General features: G+C 42.8%; 1 protein-coding gene across 2 annotated transcripts in view; it reads right to left on the bottom strand.

Annotated features, from left to right (window-relative positions):
* The window catches only part of CTNNA1 (catenin alpha 1), a 121,089-nt gene that overhangs the window by 31,584 nt on the left and 67,523 nt on the right, over positions 1 to 21,982 (bottom strand). For both annotated transcript variants that reach the window (XM_082489781.1, XM_082489780.1), the window contains exons 8-10: positions 17,314 to 17,394; positions 16,323 to 16,475; positions 2,572 to 2,664 (exon numbers count right to left, since the gene is read on the bottom strand). In XM_082489781.1, the coding sequence (XP_082345907.1) occupies positions 2,572 to 2,664; positions 16,323 to 16,475; positions 17,314 to 17,394 (327 nt within the window). The remainder of the gene's footprint in view (positions 1 to 2,571; positions 2,665 to 16,322; positions 16,476 to 17,313; positions 17,395 to 21,982) is intronic.

Below are 21,982 nucleotides of genomic sequence, written 5' to 3'. Positions count from 1 at the left end.
TCTATTTGAGATACAGCTTTTATAATTAACTCTACAGATTGATTTCTGCAGAAATCATTCTTTAACCAGGAGTTCCCTACTCCCAGAATGGCCACTACTCAGCTAAGCTATTTAAGAGGTTACCTGGGGACTTACTCAAGTGCATTAAATTTCAGTTTCATCCTTTCAACCACAGCAATCCCTTGAATTAAATTTCATACATCATATTTCTGTGTGATATTGATATATTCACTTGAGTTTCAGAGACTATTGTAATTACTGATTGACTTAACTCATTCCGAATCCAGCTATTTCCTGTAAAAATACCATCTGAGAAAAAAAAAAAAAAAGCAGCGGATTAAATCTGTGTTTTATGCCTAATTCACCCATTTGTTCAGCATAGCCACCTAAAAGGATTCAAGAAGCAGCTGCAATTCTCATCAGGAATAAACTGCTAAGTAAACAAATAATTGTCTAAAAAAGGAAACAAAACCCCACGATGCTGTTCTTTGTATCTAGAAGCATTTAGAGATTACACAGACCGTTCAGTAACGCAGTTAAGAAGGACGAGAGTTTGCTGCATCACTTCGACTGGCAGAAGACAAACTTCTGTATTGTTAGAAGAAAACACAGATGCCATTTGTAAAACAGTTTCGACAGGTGCCCCAATTATCTCTCAGGATTCACAACATGTTTAAATACTCCTAGAGCATTAAAGAATCAACCAGAGGACATGTAATGTAACATAAAAGCACTCTACAGTGTCATTTACCAACCTCTCGGTGATGACCCTGAAATTAAGGCAAGACTGTGCAGTGGAGCATCTGAACCGCAGGCTTGGAAGTTCAGACAGGTGACCTTTGCAAAGCCCAAATCCAGCAGTTATAGCCCTCGTCCATTTATAGACAATCAAAGCTTCTAAGGCGTAATAAATGTATTATCCATAAGCCCTCAAGTTAAAGGTTAACAACTGCACTTCAGCAGACGTGACTACAGTTTGGTGACTACTGCCTATTGTTTGCTAATTATTTCATGTTGACTATCATGGTGTTTATTTCATAAAGGAGTAGATTTATTTAAATAGGCAGTTGTTGGAAAAACAAAGACAGAAGAGTTTGAAATACGAAATACACACCATTTCAGCAATGGGAAGGGGAAAAACACCCCCACAGTCTTGGACCACTACCAGAAACTCTTAGATTCAAAGAAAACCTAACTTTAAGATGGTTATTTTCAAAAACATCAGCATTTGTTTGGAACGATGTGTATTAGACACCCATATTCTTGGAGATAACAAAAAGAAAAAATTATGTCCAGCCTAGTCGGTTGCTTTAGGAAAGAGCAAGCCCTTATACCAGATAAGATGTATTTTTAAAAGCTTTTTCTTCCACATGCTCAGTTCCCACTGTAAAAATTGCCCTTTGGTTTTAACAAGCTGTACACACCTCTTGCCCCAGACGTGGGAGGCAAAGAACTGCACAGCCAATGCAGCTCATGCACCAGCCCCAGGGTCTGAGCTGGGAGCGGGAAGCACAGAAGTCCACCCCAGGATGACAAAAGGCCTCATAGATAGTACTTAATGTTTTATGTTCAGATGCTTAATCTTCACCTGTTTAATAGAACTGTTACTTAAAAGCAATAGAAAAGGTAAAATAGTCCTGCTCTTCATACTGCCTTCACCTATTCCCTCAAAATTCCCCTCCTGCTGAGATGGGTACCAGTGTACTTAGCTCTCTTTCTTTCAACTGGTTTTAAAAGGACCAATATAAATGAAAAATCTGAACAAATTCCAAATAATCCCGAAAATACACATTATTTTCATAAAATGCCATTTGACCAGTTTTTTGAGTACATATTTTCCATTAGCTTCTTGTTACCAACAACAGCTTATTTGTATGTTTTAGATCTGAATTTCCTGTTGCTTTAAAAAAATTCAAATTACAAGAATTGACAGCGCACTGTAGTCTTCAGGGGTTCATCCAAGTATCTAGTTGCTGACATTTAAAACATCAGGGCTGTCAAAATGGAAGACGACAGTCTAGCGCTCATATAAACTTAATTTCCTTGTTTCCATTAAAATGTTATTAATTAACAAGTAGTCTCAACCAGGTTCAAACTCTTCACGCATAGCCAGCTTCCTCTGATCCTACCCTATCGAGAAGATTTTTTTTTGGCATATTTATATTCCACTCGGGCAAAAAATAATATATCTATAATTCATCTTACAGCATGCAGAGGAGCAGTGATAGCGTCTGCACAAGACGCCTTCCCGCAGCATGAACATGCACAGTAAACCACTGAAGCTTCACCAGTTTACCGTCACACAGGTTACTAGAATATCCTGACCAAATGAAATTAGTATAAAAGAGACCCATTCGTATCACTAATTACTTTGTCATGTATTTTAAAGTTTAAGTCTTATTATTATAGTCTTATTGCCTACGCCGCATTTCATTCTCTGCATATGTTAAGGAAAAAGTCAAGTTCTGCAGCAAGTCCATAGACAGACACTAAGAGGCCAGAACACGACCTAAGCAGGACCAGTTGCCCAACTTATCAGGGTATGTCTTATGTTCTTATGCTCTTCCTTACCTGGGGACACAGGGCTTCAAGCTGGCTGGCCGACATGCGAACCAATTTCACACCTTCTTCGTTGTTTGAGATGGAACAGGCCAAGTTGGCAACCTGTGTCAGAGGCGGGAGAAGACAAAGCACAACTGTTAGAACTGGGTTTTATTTCCTTCTGTAGGAAACTTTTTACCTGTCCCCAACAGCAACCAGTAACCCATCATGAAATATAAAGCATCCGTACGCGTTCAGTTCTAACCAATTTTGAAACTACTAATGACATCAGTTCCTTCTCTAGCCATAAAATCAGAACACATCAGATCATAAAACCATAGTCATTCAGACAAGGCAGACAGATCACTGTCACCACTGAGTCGGTTAAGTTCTCTCCAGTAAAAGGTACAAGAGCATCATTGGCAGCACTTGATGTTACAGCTAAAAGCCCATTCCCACGTGAGTGCGACAGCAGCAATCACACAATTAAGAAACCAATCCTCAGATGCCATGGGAGCTGGATTAAGTCTTCTGATGTCCATAAGTGCAGGGATGCTCCCTTTTTCTTCAAACATTTCTGCATCCTACTGTGCATCCACGCAAGAGAAGTCGGAGGCTCGTCGAGCAATTCACCAACACGAGTGGTGCAGTGGTGTGGCAAAGCTGCAGCTGCTTCGCTGACGTTGCACAGAGCGCACCTCGTGATGCTAAAACTTTACTCCGAAACCTTGACCTGCTGCCCAGCAGCATCCTTAACTAGGTCATCTTGAAACAGAGGACCTTCTGTAAACACCTGCCTTTCAAGAGCACACGGGAAGGGGACAGCACAGAATTTTTTGGTAACTGAAGATATTCCTCATATCGGAGCTACTCTCAGGGGAAGGAAGTCTAAAGTAAGTTACATTTCTTAGTTGACAGGTGAATGACAAGCATGTTATTCTGAGCCATTTGAACACCGAAAGCTGTAAAAATAGCACGAAGTGAACTGAGATGAACACTGAGTACTGTCCTTTCGGAGACAGAGCGACCTGCAAAAGCCCCCAGTAAATGTGCTCTAAAAGCATCACCATGAGCCGGCGGAAGCTCAGGAACACCGGTGGACCAGACTGCTCCATATACTTTTCTCCAAAAGCTGGGGAAATTCCATTCTCCCTTTAATTAAACTATCCTGTGCATTTGTACACAAGTGATTTGGTAATAGTATCTGCAGCTATATCGTGTGCTTTTCCCCCTCCCCGAGCCATTGCCGTACAACACGTGTTCCCACACAGAATACATTACTGTCCCACAAACTGTCAACCACACGCCAATATACCTGAATGGTGTTTTTCATCAATCCTGTTAGTAATTTTGGGGCCAAAAAGCAAGTTCCCATTGCAAAGCACAAAGCCTCTTCCTCCCTCCAGTTCCAAATCAAGTTACAAAAGACAAAAAACCGTGCGCTGTCAAGAAGAGAGGCATTTCCAACGCCAAACAACCAAGTAAACAGATGCAATGGCATATATTTGGATAAAAACAAACTGAAGTTGAGAGAAAGACTATGAAGCATCAACAAGACACATAAAACTCTGCCAGCTTTCAGGAATATTAGTGTCATACTCCACAACTTTCTTTTCCACACATCTTCGTAGACAAGACCAACAGGTTAAGAGGTGGAGTTGAGTAAGTCTTTGGATCCTTGGTGAGGTGGTGCAGCTCTTTTCTCCCTCCTTTCTCTTAGCGAACCACTTTTGCTGCAGTCTCCAGCACAGCTCCTCTCTGCACAGCACTACCACCCAACAGCTGGGCTCTCGCTAACGCCCTGTCAGAAAGGGATTTGATTTTGAAGATAGGGTTGTTTGTTTTTTTTTTTTTTTCCTGTAGATTTGCCATGTCTTAAATCCTCAGTTCACAGCGAGCTGGAGTATATTATGCTTTTGTTTAGAGGCTCAAAAAAAAATTAAAAAAAATAATCAAAAGACAACAAGATGCCATGATTTAAAAGTCAAAAAAAGATTTTGCTGTTGTTTTAAGCACAGGTCATATTTTCGAGAAACACTAGTTTGTCAATATCTTTTATGGTCCATATTTTCACGTCGTTTCTGCCTCCGCGGTAGCAGTTACAATCTCTAGGAGCGAGAAGAACACAAAGCTCTATTGAGTAGGGGCTGAATAAAAGCGACATTGAAGCACCACAAAATCAGCCTCTCCGATATCTGGAGATGTTGTGCTCTCTCTCAAGCCAAGTGTGATGAATCAAGCGCACAGAAACCCCGCTCTGTCTGAATACAGAGAGGCAAAGAAGTTTATAATTGAGTGTCCCCGCCATGGTATGATGAAATTTTGCTTTTTTGCACAGTCATTTTTGAACAGTCATTTTTCTTCTGAATACCTCACTGATGGCAATTCTTCTCTAGAAATTGCCCGACCGGGACTGCCAACCTTTATGAAAGAAGCGTGTGTGCTTCCCTGACTGAGGGTCTTTGGCAGTTTAAGACAACCCAACTGTTGGCTGCCGCATCCCATCCTACTGCTGCATCTCCAAATCTCAACACTTCATTTCAGCGTGCTCGGCCAAATGAAAGCTATTCGCTTCGGCAGATTAGTCGCCCTGCCAGAGTAGCGCACAAACTTCCCAGCAAACTATTCGGTGAAGATGCGAGCAAAGAGGGGATGTGGCAGCAGCAGAGAGGACTTTAGAGCGCTGCAGGACACGGCCCGAAATCCACAGCGATCCAGGATTTACTGCACCCGTGGGAAGCACTGTCAAACTATTGGAAAACGCTCACAAACCTCTTAAAATCTGAACTTTAAAAGCTATGTCAAATAATTAATCAAGTTGTAAATGACATTACAATGAGGTATTTAAAATCGTCATTAATTTTCAGGTGCTCTGTAGCATGAATTCTAAGATTGCACATAACAGCAGAGGTGGACGGTCACGTGATTAAGAAATTTAATTTTTAAAGCATCCGAAAGCACCCATCATCAATGACTCCTGTGTGATATTTGACAAACAACTTCAAACTCCCCGTCTGTAGAAAGGATAATAGGGTACTGCTGGCCCGTTTTTCAACAGGTACATCATACAATACATAGGATTTTGCAGCCGAGATAAAGATCAACTACCGCCAAGTTTGTTTTAAAGCATGCAGAGCACTTGAAAAATCTTATACAATTCTAATACCTTCAAGTAAAATGAAGCACCTCAAGCAAAGAAAAATTCCCCTTAAATGTAAATGGAATAGTTTCTCTGTGTCTCCAACACGGTGGCTGACTGACGTAGTAAGTGGTCAGACTTGATTGAGAAAGAACACTTGTGCTTGAGAGCAAAATAGCAATTGAATTCCCGGTGCATTTGTTCATTCCTCCCATTCAATATCATCAAGCCCCTTTACATAAGCACTACTGGCACAGGCAGCAACGGAGACAAAAAACTTGCAAATAATGTAATCAGCCATAACGAGCAACGTCTTGAACAAAGTTAAAAATACACAGGGAATGAAGACAGACGAGAGAAACTAGACTGAGGTGGATCAGAGAGACCTCAAGCAGCACTGACAGACCAACTTAAAAGCATCTTTTTGATGCGGTATCGAGGGTCTGTCAGTGCATAGAGCGCACGGCCAGCTCCCGGGGACGGCTTCCTGCATCCCAAAAGGCAGGATGGACCCAAAGCAGCTGCTGCTGTTTAAATGAATGAGCTTAAATTTACCCCCAGTGACCACCGCACCGAGCGTTAGCAAGAAGGGTGCAGCCACAACCATTCCCGCAAACTCAACTAAGGAACCGGGGCCAGGCACAACTCCAAGCCAGACCAACTCATCCGGAAAGTGGGTTTCATGCACCGCTCCATTTTAGAAACTCAAACCTGAGCGACGTTAATGATGACAGAGGACTGTGAGATGAGAGGATGCCTTCAGAGGAGGCATTACTTCACTGGGTCCTTCTAGAGGTGGGCACCATCTCAGCGCACAGGGTCAACTGGGAATACGTTATTAGCAGGAAGGTATAATTCCAATATAAAAAAATAATACTCGTACCATCTGTCACAGAGTGATTCCATCTCAAATTCTAGTTATTTTGATTCTTCAGAATTTACTAATTTTAAATCAGGAAAAAATCTTGACATTTCTAAAGCAGTTCTTTCCTCCATTAGTGACAATTTGGCAGCCTAAGTTTGTGTTGTCAGCTGTTGTAGACAACTGCCTTCTCTCACAATAGGCAGTTTTTACCTTTTGCACCTGAAATACATTTTTTTTTTTTTTTTTTTTTTTTTTTGTAACTTGAAATTTGTTCAGATAATGACTAAGGAGCTGCGTCTTCCAGCAATTCAAAGCCTACAGCAGCCTCAACTACCCAAGCTTGGGGTCAGGCTTCTTAAATTACACTGTTGAAAATAATCGAGAAATACTGCTATGGCTTTGTACTTGTTAAACTTTCTCTTTGCACTGCCATCCTAGCTTAGGTAGAGGGGTTACTTTACATGGAACTGTTTATTAGAGGATTGACAAATTGCTTTTGCAATAAGAGAGAAAAAAACGAAAGAGAAAAAAGGAACTATAATCTCTAACGTACGCCATCTTCTTTTCCAAGGATTTCAAAGGCTGCCACTCAAAGTTTGTATTAAAGTCTTTGCTTCGTGCACCTGCACTGGTTTCAGAGAAGCAACACCAAGTTTTCCCTCCTTGCTTTACAGGTCATGTTTTTGGGACAGCTTTTTCAGGAGCTCAGGAACGCAAAGCTCTCCTGACCAGGTGCTGGGTGCAATCACCCAGCAATCACCCAGCAGTGCTATAATGCAAAGAAGGCTCTGTAATGTGTTTATTGTTGCATAATTTAGAATTGTCAGAGCCGCCTCTGCCACAGCATTGTTATAAGTAGGGACTGCATATCGCTATGGAGGAGACAAACATACACTAATTGAATCCTGAGAGTCTGACTACGCTCATTTGAAACTGCAGTTGTAAAAATAGCTTTGCAATTAAGAGTTTTCAGATGGTCTTACAATTGAAAAACTTAACTTTTCAGTTTAACATTAACAGTATCCTCTCCTAACTGATGTTCACAAACCCTTATGCAGTAATAACAAAACCGTACCCATTTATACACAGCTACTTCTGCAACTTCAACAAAAAGGAAACAAAGCTTTTCAAAGGTGTTCCTGGCATCTCCATTTCCGATTAAACTTCAAAACTTCATCTTCTTGTTCTATGTTTTGCTTCTCATTTTACAGTTTCTCTAGGAATGCAAGTTCCCACTTCTAAGCAGCTTAAAATCACGCATTTTAGGGGGGGGGGGGGGGGGGGGGAGGCCAGGCAGGCATTCAACATTTTCCTCTTGAGGACCTGCTAAAGGAAAGTGTATCTGATATTCTCACAGAATTCAAATACAGCACATCTGATTTCTTCCTCCCCCATATTACGAAAACAGGCCAGATTCACTTCATGACAGTCAGAGCCCATGAAATTAATTTATCTGCAGAAACAACTGTTCCGACAAAACTAAGTCGCAACTGAGGACTCTCAGAAAAGATGTGTCAATTATGTTATTTCCATCCCTCTTAAAAAAAAAAGGCTTTTTTTTATTCAGTAAGTCCATACACTTATTAATTCACTCGTACACTACACTCAACATTCAAGACAAATGTGAGCATTTTAATGTCCAGTCCTAACACGAGGGAGAAGGCTGCATTATAGCTATAGTCCTATAAACTCCCTAGTTTTGCAGAGGCACAGCTAATTAGGAATTACACAAAACAGTTTCAACTTCTTTAATGCGTAGAGGGACGGCAGAAGGACTTCAGTTCAAGTCCATAGGGACTCCGGAGCAAGTTACTGGGAGTCAGGCTGTCAACTGCTCTGTGATTTTATATGCCTTAAGTAGTTGCAAGCGGCTGCAGCTCTGCAGAAGGTACCCTGCAAGAGATTGTCGTGGGCAAGAGAATCCCAATGTATTAACTTAAAATAGTAAAAGTCTTTAAATAAAACAAGCCACACACAGAAAAAACTCCAGATGTAAAGCACTGAAGAGAATGATGGACTAAAAACTGAGATAACTGCTATTTCCAGAGCTCCGCAACCTCACGCAGAAGATGAGAACAATTTTAATTCCAAGGCTGGTTATAAAACACACGGAGGGGAAATTTCAGCTAGATGGAACAAAACCGGTGAGGAAAATGTTTTCATTTTTGGTTCAAAAATTTTAAGACAATGAGAACCGGGGGTTTCGGGGCTTTTTATTTCAACAGGCTGGCACGTGATTGAAAGAGGAAGGGGAGCAGAGAGAAAATATTGAGTACTTTCTGCTCCCTATAATACTGAGGCAATTGCTTAATATTTTCATGGGTAAGCAGCTTTCTTTGGGGATCAAATCTCAGAACTTGCACCTTTCAAGTTGCGTGTGCATGTCTAAAAATCCAGTTAAATCTACCTGTCTCCAGCTACCTGGTGCCATTCTAGGCAGAGCTGTCCTGGAAGAGCTCCGTGCAATGCCACCGAGCTCCTTCCATACCTGGAGGAAGCGTCCTTCTCCACCACACTACAACCCCATGTGTCGTCAAGGTTTCATAAAGGGGAATTTTTCCCACAGCTGGGAAAATCCAGAGTTTGTGCATCACGGCAAACCGAACTGGGCTCCGTTTACTGAGCAGCAGGCGCAGAAGGGAGAGCGTGGCTCTCTCCTGCCAACAGGAAGGTTTTTCAATGAAAGGGGGGGGGGGAGAGGTGTTTGAAGGGTGCTAATACCCCTATAGCATAAAACATACCCGCAGTATTTAAGTGCCAGCAGTACAGGAATACCTTCGTTCCCAGAGTGGGAGATTATCCTTTCCATCGACCTGGGAGAGAGCAGGGCTGGTGAAGGAATACCAGTGTGCTACGTGGGCACCGTGCCCCTCGTAGATGCAGCTGTAGCAGCAGATGTAACTATTGGCACGGGAACTATTCCTTCCCCAGACAAACAAGCTAAAGCGATAAAATGTTGTTATAAGCACAAAACACAGGAGTTACACAAGTCGATCTGAGCTACCATGACAGAAATCGCACCGCTGGTGCGTAATGTTGATCTGATCTTAAGTTAAAACTTCCAAAGCAAATCCTCATCTTAGACGCTTCTCAGCAACACAAATGTTTTGGATATTTGGTATTTGAATATTTGGATAGTTCCTGAATAATTATCCTCATCCAAAAAAGCCTCTGTGTTTATCAAAGTGGAAATCACGATTCTTTCCTATCTCATTTCGCTTATCACTCAGAGCATGCCACATTATGATCTTACTAAACGCTTCCAGCTCAGTGCCTATTATTAGCTGTTTAAACCCATTTTTGGCAATTCAGACAACTGTTCATGGGAAGTTTAACGGTAGATATAAGTACATTATGCTCTTGAAGAAGGAAACAAACTAATAAGAGGAATGAGCTCTACACAGACTTCAGGCAACTCCGTGATGACACCACATGACTAATATTCCAATATTGCTAATGACTAACGTGATGAAAAATCCAGACGTGCGTTGATGGTTTTAGTTATATATCAAGAATTAAAACACGTATGTCACATCTATAAAAGCTGTACCCAAAAAGCTACTTAAAAATGCTGTTGGAATTAAGACTGAAAGAGCTGGAAAACAAAATATGCCAGGATTCTTGCTTTTTACCTGCCTCTGAAGACAGCACAGCAGCAGCGTCTGTACTCGCTGTACTTACGCTTCCTGACCGCTTTAAAGGGTTCCCCTTCCCCAAATGCTTCTGCTTCCAAAGGAGAAAGGAACACAATGAACACGGGACTATTTCTAGTAGGGTAAAAGGACATTAACATGGTTTTTCAAACCCTAACCTCATTCAAGTTCTACTTGTACACCCTTCACACCTCCCTTGGCCCAAGCCCCACACTCTCAGCGACCACCCAACATGACGACTGCCCCTATGGAAAAGGCATGGCAGAAAAGCCTCTCCTCCAGTAGCAGCAGCTAACCAGGGTGATTCACTAACCAAACACCCCCCATCGCTGTCCAGATATGGAGGGTTCAAATTCCTCTTCAATCACTTCATCTCTCCCACCAGTTTCACTGTCAGGTTACCGATTGCCTTGCTTCTCCTCTGGGTACTCACAACGAAATCCGGACAGAAAGATTATCCTGAAGTCTCTTACTCCTCTTCCAACATGATTTTTAATCTCTGCTGGCATTGCACAGACCCTTTCATACATAATTTGGCATAGCACTAGAAGACTGGCCTCAAAAACAACCTTACAAGAACAAAAGTTATCCTATTAAAAGGTCACTTGCCTTTACTTATGTATGATGTATTAAATTTGTATATCCGGTTTTGTCAGAAAATGGAAGAACTTTTTTCCGCTGAGGCTTTCCTACTTTACTGATTATAAATGTATGGAAATCATGTTCTACGAGTACAATTTAATTTATTTATGGATTAGTTGACTAATAAAATGAACTTACAAGGAAAGTGCATCGGTTCTGGAAGAGTGTCACACTTTAGAGGGCACATTAGAGTTATACTGGTCATTTACTGAGGACATTTGTTTTAAATTGCTGCCAAGGTTATCTGTAGACAAATTACAGAAAACGTGCTTGTTCTCTGGAAGAGACATTTTGCTCTCCATCTTAAAATGGGAAATTAGTCTCGAGCTGGACTAACTCTGCCTCTCTTCTCCGCACCATAGCACAAGGCCATTTCTCTTGTAATACACAATTACCTTCAAAATAAAAGCAAGTAAAAAACTTGAGTTAGCGGATTTCCCCCCTGCCCCGTAAACTAGCTTATTGAACAGGAAAACAGGTACTGAGACACCCCGATGCCTGACAACGACCCTAGCCTGGAAAATGCTGAGTTTTGAGAGATTAATATACACAACGATTCAGGAAAACATTCCAGGTCACTACTTGATTTGGGTGTCAAGTGCTATGCTTGGCTGCGCAGTTTTCACCCAACAGCATCGCTGCCTGGCAATACTGATGGATCCCTTTGATGGCAAACACGGAAAAAGAATAAAGAATGAGCAAAGCCAGTACACTCCCACCTCCCGAGATGCTAGTTTTATAAACTTCCCATAAACTTTGGCAATCGGGTGACTCCTAGACACAAAGGATAACCTTGCGAGACCAGATTTATTTCTACATTTGCCGGATACTTCTATTCCATGCTTCGTTTTTAATAAACGCACAAGATGCCCAAATGCTAAGTGCATACCTTTATCACAGAGGTAACTACCTAAGCCCAGGTAAGTTCATGAACAGAGGGTAGGTAAACCTCAGTTTTTCCAAACCTTTGCTGTGTCTGAAGTCCAAAAGCTCGCTATTATTTTAAACCCAAGCTGTGTTTTACTCACTTCCGATTTATTTTTTTTTAAAAAAAAAAGCTTTTCACATGTAAAAAAACCTGCAGCTGTCAGGGTCTCTGAAGAATATATAGGCTGCAAGTATGGGCAAAGCGGGTTAAATTGCAATAAAAACATTGCAAGCGTGCAAGGCTTTGGGCTTCCGGAGAGGGCTATTTTTAAACAGAGGTCTGAAGAATTACTGCAGGACATGAGGCTAGACAGTCAGGGCAACAGAAGGGGAAAATGTCAGCGTGAGAGGCTACAGATAGCTCATGGAGTTGCAAGTGCCCAAATGTGATTCTTTCCAAGCAAATAAATTTGCAGTCTGCATCTGTTCATGGGTTTTCACTGAAGATGAGAAAATCATCTCGCCATACGCAAGATACGACCCAGTGCATTAAAAAAAGGCACAGAGTAGTCTTTTCATATAAGTTAAGCAATTGGAAAAACACTGATGCTTATGAAATATTATTGAGAGCTTTCCCCTCCCTGGTCTTACCGAAGTTTCTCCGAGAAGAGACGTTTGACACAGGCATACTGGACTCATTCCTCTAAGATAGGATTCTTCACTGTTTTTGAGAAATCACAAACTCTCCCTTTCCAAACTATTCTCCAGCACACAAACAGCTATTTTAAGCTTTTACCTGGGCCCTGCCCTTATCTCCCTTTCAGCTACCTAATTTCTGAAAAACTTTTCCGTTACAACCACACAGGATCAAACAGTGACAAAGAGACAACCTAATTTTTATTTTTCTAAAGCATTCAATAGTGTAGCAAACATTTCTTCTTCACATTTATGGCTTTTTCACTTATCAGAGAAGAGCCAGAAGTGCCACTGCAGTGACTGCAGGGAGCGGTACAAAGGCAACTGGTGCACAAGCACACTTCAAAGACTGGGACAGACAAAAAGTCAGTGTGGGGCTAAGTGACATCATTGAAAAATGAGCACCAAGTTGCAAGACAGCCTAGTTTTGAGGGAGGAACATTAAATCTAAGGATGCCAACGCCAAGCTGCCTTTCCTCAAGAGCAAAGTTTCAGGTTGGAGAGACAAGGCTACTTTATCCAGCACCGTAAAAACCACTGGAACCCAAGTATGTACTTTACAATCGGTAAATTGGGAAGATTTTCATAGTTTGCCAGTGAATTTAACTTTCTCTTGCGCTGGTTCACAAAAGACTGTCTTTTCCGTTATTCTTGTGGGCTGCATTTAAATTGGCTTCTCAGTTCCTGAATTAAATCCCTTTAACAAAATTCAGGCAGAGCGCTAGGTAGTTAATGGACTGTTAGTACTGAGCAATTTTGAAAGCTATCTTTCAAACGTATTATTCCACTGAGGCAAGTCTCGTTTTACTATTTTACTGTTTCTCAGTTTTCAAAAGGCAGGATAAGGGCGTTAGTGTTTTCCTACAAGAGAAACAAATAAGACAGAAGCCCTATGGGACGTGGCTTTGGTGCAGTTTCTCTATAGAAGATACAGATACGATACAGACCCAGCAGGCAAATCAGATTTTTGTGGTTATTGCACCTTTTGGTCAAATTTGGCTTGCCCAGACTTTAGGAACCAGAAAGCAGACAGTGCTCTGCTGCCAAGAAGGGAACATTTCAAAATAAAATTACCGGAATCATGTGCTTGCAGTTCTTTAGAGCTTCTCGGACAGCCCATAAACACCTCTGCACTGCAGGAGCGAGAATTCCCTGTGCTAACCCAGGGCAGAACCAGCACTGCCACTCCTCCCGTCTAGCCAACACCTGCAACACTATAGTGTCAGGAAAAAAAAAAAATTAAAAAAATGTATATATCACAGTCCCCTCTAGTGGCTGGTTCACCAGGAGAGCAGCATTGACTCTTCCAGGTCACAGGACAAAGGGGCACTAAATCCAAGGTGTAAAACCTCTCCCTAATTCGGAGAGGGCTCTTCCCAGTTACCTAATGCAGAGCAGGTCTCTCTTATATGTGTTTCTTCCCATCGCTCAGCTTTAAAGGAAAGGACACGTCCTCCTCTACATCTCAGCCACAGGAGCCTGTCAATCACGGCATGATACACAACACAGCTCCACTCTGCACTGCAGCTGTTTTGTCACATTTCATGTCTTGAGTCACTGCGCAGCGTTTCTGAGGGTAGTTACGATAAACTCCCCGGCACACTTCTCTTCCACCGAAAACAGGTGGAAGCAATCACTTCTCATCTCACCAAGTGGAACATCTTCTGTTCTGCACTTACACAAACTTTTATTGTTTCTCCAGATACCTGCAGTCGAGTTTTCTACCCGAGAGCAGAATCATATTGGAACTTGCAAACATCCTTCTCCATTCTGGCAGAGAAACACCGAGACATTGTAAGTGCAACCCACCCCAACTCATCTTCCTTCACAGTAAATTTGACATTGCATACGACTCCACAGTGGCTCTCTATCCCCTCGAGACAAGGGCTCTGCAGGAATACTATTCCCCTTCTGTCGAAGCTAAGCATATATATTAATCCATCTACATCCACGGAAGAGGTTTATAAGCCATCTAGATCATGCTACTCTATAGCTACAGTTACATTTTAGACAGCAAAAGCAATAAGCAAGCCTTCAAAAAGTTGTTGTAGCAGCATATCATTTTAGCAGAACCTTTTGATGCCAGTCAGAAATATTGTTTAATGCATACTTGCAGGGGAATAGTCTTTGTGGAAAGACAGACTGGCTGGCTGAAGGAAGGCTCTGCAAAACTCATTTGCAGCTCGGCATTTTGCACACAGGGTAAGGTCAGTAAAAACTGCTCTTACATGCCAGTGAGGACAACCAACCGGTGCTTTTCAGATGGCACACGTACCCTGAAGGAGCAGGGAGAAAGGGCTCACCTAGCAAGGGTGGGAGAGAAGCTCGCGTGGATGGAGCAACGCAATTACTCATTTGTAATTATGCCGATAAACTCCATGTGTGGACACCACACATCCACTGGAGAGGTGGCAGGACTACGGCAGAATGGGCACTGCTATAGTCATGCCAGTCAACTTCTCCTGGAAACAAGCCCTAAAAATATTTTCTAGATAAGTTAGGCTTGTACCAGGAAGGAGGGAGGCTATAGACAAGACCCGCTTCACAGTGGTCCCACCACCGCACGTTGAAGGGCTGTACCTGCTGCCAAGGCAGGGCACGGCAGCACCGTTTTGTCAAACAAGCTGCTTCAAATTTAGAATAAAATAACTTTCAAACTATACGAAGATGGCATTTACACCGAAAAGCAGCAGGCCAAAAGCAAAGAATGGATACCTTCGAAGAATTAAAGATTTTCATTGCTTGGACAGCAACTCTGAAGAGCTAGGCTAGCTTGATGCGCCCCAGAGTACGGGGCAGCTGCTCACCGCCCTCAGAGCCCCATAGGCTTTAAAAAGAGTGAGAAAAATACATCGAGCAAGAGTAAGAAACTACTTTTACTGATGTTCGATACATCTATTCTTGAGTAATTGAAATCTGTCACGTTGTGTGAAAGTATTCCCGACGGGCGTAGGAGACACACGGACTCACTGATCCACCCCAGTGACACTCCGGGAGCAGAACCACATGAACCAGCGTCTGAGCGTTCCCAGGTCACTGCTGAGGTCAAGCGCACGAGGGAGCCGATGCCTCAAACCACACCGGAGCGCACAGAAGGAGGTTTTGAAGTTCATTCCTAGTGGCATGTTTCTTCAACAACACTTGTAGATGTTTGTTCCTTGCCTTGTAGCATCAACAGGCACAAAACTCTCACGCGAAAACAACGGCAAGAGGATGAGGTTACAGAGATGCATCCAGGAATACAGGGTACGAACATCCCTTGCTCTTTGTAAACGCACTACCTGTTGGAAAACTATTAACTGTAATAGTAGACTAATGACTTTTAATGCGTTTTAATTAAGCCAGGCCGGTCCGATTTAAGCTGATCTTCCCGCAGATTAGCATTAGTCTTCCCTCACAGCTGTTTGAGAGCCTGTGGGCTTTAATTAGGAACGGGTGGCAGGGATGGGCTTTGTTGTTATTGCCAGTTGTTTGTTTGTTGTTTGCTCTTTACACACACACAAGCAGGTTTTCATTCTAAAAGTCTTCACATAAAAGGCCTGTTTACATTCACTGGTATTTTACTGAAGAGAAAAAAAACCTCCAGGCTTCAAGCAAGGGGTCAAATTGTACATCAGGACAGCCATGCCGTCACCATCTCCAATTAACAACTTAAAAGGTAACAGCATAATATACTCACATTGTAGAATATCTCAAACTACATGGGTCGTCTAACAGTAACTGCTGCTTTTTGATAAGCTTACTTTTTTAACTATTTAAATATTAAATTAAATGGTATTTAAATTCATTAAAATAAAATGTTAAAAGCAAATTTACTATAGAATTTGGTATTTGTTTCAACATAACTGAAAAATGTTTTTTGCCTAGTCTTGCCTTAATTTAACTCGTGATAATTTAATTTTAATTTGTACTACCTTACCTCAATCAATTTGTTGGCGTGTTCACGGAAGACCTGGGCATATTCTTTAACTTCTTTTTCATTCCCATTCTTGGCAGCTTCAATCAATACTAAAAGCGGAACATTTGTTTCCAGAAAAGAATCTGATACATGGTCCATAACAGCTTTGCGGAGCTAAAATAAAAAGAATGAGTTATTTTTCAGTAGTGTTCCACTGCTGTTTTCCTTTCACTGTATTAATACGTAAAGCTTAAAGTACTTTTGTCGTTGATCCTTTTTCCTTTGTGTGACCAAGGCTTTTCCCTGCACTAAGTCTTGTCTATACACTTTTTGCTTCAACTTAAATGAAATCTCCTTAAAAAACTCGATTAGTTATGTAAGTGCAAGTCACCAGTTTGGCCACAAATATTGATTTAGCAGTTCATATTGGTTTTGTCTGAGTAAATTTGCTGCTTTCCCTCAACTGATTAAACAACAGGCTGATTTAACTTGGTTATTTTTCTACTTGAATCAAAACATTTTTCCCCAAGTTTGATCCATATTCACGTTTACTTGGAAAGGGGAATATATTGCTATAAAAACGAAACAGACAAGAGGTTAATGTTACATAAATACAGTCCTCAAAGAAAACAGGCAGAGATGAATACCGGCAGAATTATACAATGTACCCGATTATGGTCAAAATCTATAAAATGGGAGATTTTTTTTTTTTTTTTTTAAAAAAAAAATCTCTTGCCATGAGGATGATGAAGAATCCGACATCTTTATTCCACAGCTAACAGGGGAGTACATTTCCACCCCATGCTTCCCTGTGAACCAGGCACTGGAAGCTTCTAGCTTTTAATTCACTGAATACAAGCAGTCAAGCCCACCGCCCGCGAGAACCAAGTCAACCGACAACGTATTTCCAAGAGGACAAACGTGCAGGAATGCACTCATTTGCCTTAACAAGTATCAACTTTAATATATTAAAGTTGATATATAATATAGAATAATATATTATATTAATTACCTGTCTACGCAAGTCTCTGGTCTTTTTGGTCATTTTATCAATCGCAGAGTTCAGCGCATCGCTTCTTTCTTTGCGTCCAGCCTGAAAAACAAGAGACAAAGAGGTAAACAGGTATTCAGGGCCTCAAAGTAAATCCAGTATTATTCATTTCAAGTACATTGCCAGCTGCTTTTTTTTTTTTTTTTTTTTTTTTTAAGTGAAGCCCGCAGGGCCGCGCCTCCGATGTGACAGCGCTCCCTCGCACACCTTCACACCCAGCTATCGCAGAAGGCTGCTCTCGAGCAGTCAGTCGAAAGCCAAAAATCAATTCTTTTTAAAGGTAAAATCCTTATCAAACATTTCTCGGGGATGAAATCCAACGTTTCGAGTAAGTCTCCAGGCCCACCCGCCAAGAGCTGGATTTTGCCAAGGTTCGATAGAGCGAGTTTCGCGTGAGCCCCTGTTGTTAAAGGGAGGGCAAAGGGCCAAGATGCAGTGGCTGCTTCTCTCTTTTTAGGCAGACGCTGAGTCGAAAATACCCTAATTTGTATCAAATTGGAAGAGTTAGAACAATAGTGATGGTCTGGGTTTGCTGGGAGGTTTATTTCCTGTATAATATAGCTTATATTAGAGTTTTGAAACACACTTTACGCAACCGCAATCCAATTTCTGAAGTTCTAAGCCACGATCAATATAATTATCCTGTTGAGAAGAAAAACCGTTTAGCAGCACTCCAATGAGGGTATGCCAGTTAGCAATTCTCCAGGTGACGGGCTGGTTTGAAATACCTGGGTGAGCAGCTTTTAATCTAAAACACGGAGTCCACTCTACAGCAGAAACAAAAATTAAGCAAAATCAGAGGGGGGAAAAACTAGGATGTTGTAAAGCCATTAAGTTTAATGAATTATTGAAGATTTGTCACCTCCCCGATCAAGTAATTTGATTCTCATCACAAAAGGTAACTGAAAAGTGACTGAAATGAAAACCAGGAGCTCGTTCTGACTACGCCACGGCCTTTGGCAGACCTGACGTTGGCCTGTTCTTCACTCCACACTCAAAAAAATCACAGCCAAAGTCTCCAAATAAAGTCAAGATTAAAGCTACGTATTTATTGAACGGTTACTTTGGTATTCCCATGCTTGGCAGCCACAAAAACCAAGGTGCAATCAGGCTAGAAAGTCCCATTCCGTGTGCATTGAGCGTGACAGCTTTGTCCCAAGCTGCAGGTGGCCGTGGGTGCTGCCTGCACCCCGAGGCAGGGAGAGGGCGATTCACCCCAAAATGGGAAACCTACCAACTGGCACTGCGCAACCCAAAAGCCTGCTCCGAGACATAAACCTGCAACTGCAGCTGCTTGCTCTTTCCGATGCATTCACGCCGCTTTACCTATTGCGGCGTGACCCTTTTACTGAACCCAGGGCACCCCCCTGTACACATGGGTGGTTTTTTCCAGGAATATTTTTGGATCCAAGATATATACTCATCTATTATGTAGAAAGTCAAACATTCAGCTATTCCAAGAAGTGCCATTTTACTTCTCCCCAGGTGCCCCTACATTACCATTTTAAGGCAAAGCCTAAGCACGGTTTTGAAGCGAGTCCACCCATCGCTTCCACTTTGCTGTCCCTGGCTTCACCGCCTGGAACAGCCTCGGTGCATGAGGACCGTATGCCTTTCGGATGAGAGGAAAACCAAGAGATGGCTTCCACTAATGGACATTCAGTTCCTGAGCCCAGACCACAGCCAGTCCTACATAAAACGCCCTGAAAAGCACGCATACGCCTACATTAGAGCCTAAGCAACACCAACTGCATCCTGTTGATCCATTCCTATTAAGCGACAGCACGTGTTAGCACAGAAAGAGCTGTATAATCTAAACCCATTAGATTTTAGCAAGGCAGCTCCAGTTTATTTCCACCTTGTTGACACTCAAAAATTTTAGTACAGAAGCTCATCAAAAGTATTAAGAGAATTTCCTCCTGAAGGTTGCAATGTAAACCGTTCTGCTAATTTAGCTGCGGTAATTTAATGGTTTAGCGCATACAGCTACTAACCCGGCTCCTTCGTTAGGGCTGGCGCAGCAGGGCAGAACAGCACGAACATGACAAACACCAGCACCTCTGCAGCTACAGGGAAGGACCCTGTTGTCATTAACATCTTAAATCATCACAGCTAATTCTAATCAAGGTCTCAGCCCAGAGATAAGGATGTCAAGTTTTGTCCATCTGAAGTTTCTTGACTTCTTTTGCATAAAACGAAACATAAAACACTAACTGTGGGACCAATTATGCTCTGTTAGGTCCAAGTGGAGCCAGCCAGCGGGACAGCAGTTGCTGCAGCATGTGAAGAGCAGTACAGCCCGTGGCTCCACAAACCCTCCAGGGCACGTAAAAACGCTGAAGATCATCCTTAGCCACAAGAGTTGCTTTGCCCAGGCTCCCACACACCCAAGCCCCACGGATTTTACCCAGAAGTTTTACCCTACAGTTAAACAAGTCGAGTTTGAACTAGTCTCTCTCTCTCTAAAGTAAGAAATCGTGTTTTAAAGGCTCCAAGTGACAGTTTACCACCTCTGGGTAATTTGTTCCAGTAACCAGTTACCCTCACTATTAAAAAAAGGTCCTTGTTTTTAAGTTTAAACTTTCACCGAGAAGGCAACTTATGACCCGGCAGCAGAACATATCCCAGCTATCAGCTTCTCTTATGCACGGGATTAGAAGGACTCACAATAGTGAAACCTGAATATTCAGATTACGAATGGTGCTGCCATCCAGCAGCATTGGATTACGAATTTGTGCTGCCATCCAGCGTGACCTGGACAGGCTGGAGAGCTGGGCAGAGAAGAACCTAATGAGGTTCAACAAAACCAAGTGCAAGGTCCTGCACCTGGGGAGGAAGAATGCTAGGCACCAGTACAGGTTAGGGGCTGACCTGCTGGGAGATAGCTTGGAGGAGAAGGATCTGGGGGTTGTGGTAGACAGTAAATTATCCATGGCCCAGCAATGTGCCCTTGTCGCCAAAAAGGCCAATGGAATCCTGGGCTGCATAGGGAAGAGTGTGGCCAGTAGGTCGAGGGAGGTCATTCTCCCCCTCTACTCTGCACTGCTGAGGCCACAACTGGAATACTGTGTCCAGTTTTGGGCTCCCCAGTTCAAGAGGGACAGGGAACTGCTGGAGCGAGTCCAGCGAAGGGCAACTAAGATGATTAAGGGCTTGGAGCACCTCCCTTATGAGGAAAGGCTGAGAGAGCTGGGACTCTTTAGCCTGGAGAAGAGAAGGCTGAGGGGAGACCTTATTATGGCATACAAGTATCTAAAGGGTGGGTTGAAGGAGGATGGAGCCAGGCTCTTTTCATTGGTTCCAAGTGACAGGACGAGGGGCAATGGGCACAAGTTAGAACACAGGAAGTTCCGTTCAAATACACGGAAACAGTTCTTTACGGTGAGGGTGACAGAGCACCGGCACAGGCTGCCCAGGGAGGTTGTGGAGTCCCCTTCTCTGGAGATTTTCAAGCCCCGCCTGGATGCAGTCCTGAGTAATGTGCTCTGGGCAATCCTGCTTTAGCAGGGGAGTTGGACTAGATGATCTCTAGAGGTCCCTTCCAACTCTGATAATTCTGTGATTCTGTGATTCTGTGAATAGGATTTTTAGATATTCAGCACAAAACTTTGCTGATGGAATCGGAAGCTCCGCCGTCAGCAAGCAGCTAACAGGTTCAGTAGATTTAATAGGGTTATGTTGACCATGTCAGTCATTTTGCAGTATGATACTGCAGCTCTGTCCAGTATCACGGGTAATACATTTAGCCACAGTGAAAATTTAGTTGAAATCATACCAGGTCTTTATCAAAGAAGCTAGAATTGGTGTTAAAATTGCTTGTTTCCCCCACCCTCCATAATCACCAGCATCATTGCTACCCTGCTTGGAAAGCAATACAAGCAGTCCCTGGCGCATCCTTGCCGTTCCAGCTCACACAGCTATCCCCACCAGGGTTTGGTTTTAATCACTTAAAGCAAAGAAAGGGGATTTGTATACAGGGAGGCAAGTGGAATCACCATCTCTGTCACAAAGCATTCCCTTTGCAGGCCTGCCATCCGAATTACAACAAAATAAAAACCCAAACCAACTTCTTCCTACAGCTATTGATGTTAAAATCTAACCCCCAATGATTGATAAAGGTAACAGAGCATCGTGGTGGCAGTGCACGAATGTGGTCTTAAAGCCACCAGGATCAGCAGCGCACATATTACAATGAGTTACTCAAAAGCATGTTTTTATAGCTAAATATCAAAAGCTTCCATTGTTAATCGCAATGGTTCCTCATCAGTCTAGGTTAAGCTAAGCTCACAGAGCTACTGAGAGGAACAGCTCCATAGCTCAGGGCACCAGCCCTCGGAGCGCAGCCACCCCAGCAGAGCCCAGCACCCCTCCGCCCCACATCAGCACCCACCCGGCAGCCAGATGTGCCACCGCTGCCTCACCGAGAGCCGCACTGCCCCGCCTGCCGCCCAGCACACAATTACCCCAGGAAAGAGGGTTTGCAGAGAGGTTTCTGCTTCAGGTAATCTGTGAATTGTCTTCTGAGCTGTTTGTACTACAGGCGGCGTCGTGGTTAATGATGGTGATTTAATAAGTGAAAAATGAGTGTTTGGCATACCTTCCTGCGGGCAGGCAGCGGCGATGGCAGCTG

The sequence above is a fragment of the Vanellus vanellus genome (assembly GCF_965231255.1).
Source record: "Vanellus vanellus genome assembly, chromosome: 13".
NCBI lineage: Eukaryota > Metazoa > Chordata > Aves > Charadriiformes > Charadriidae > Vanellus > Vanellus vanellus.
This window is presented reverse-complemented; position numbering and strand designations above follow the sequence as displayed.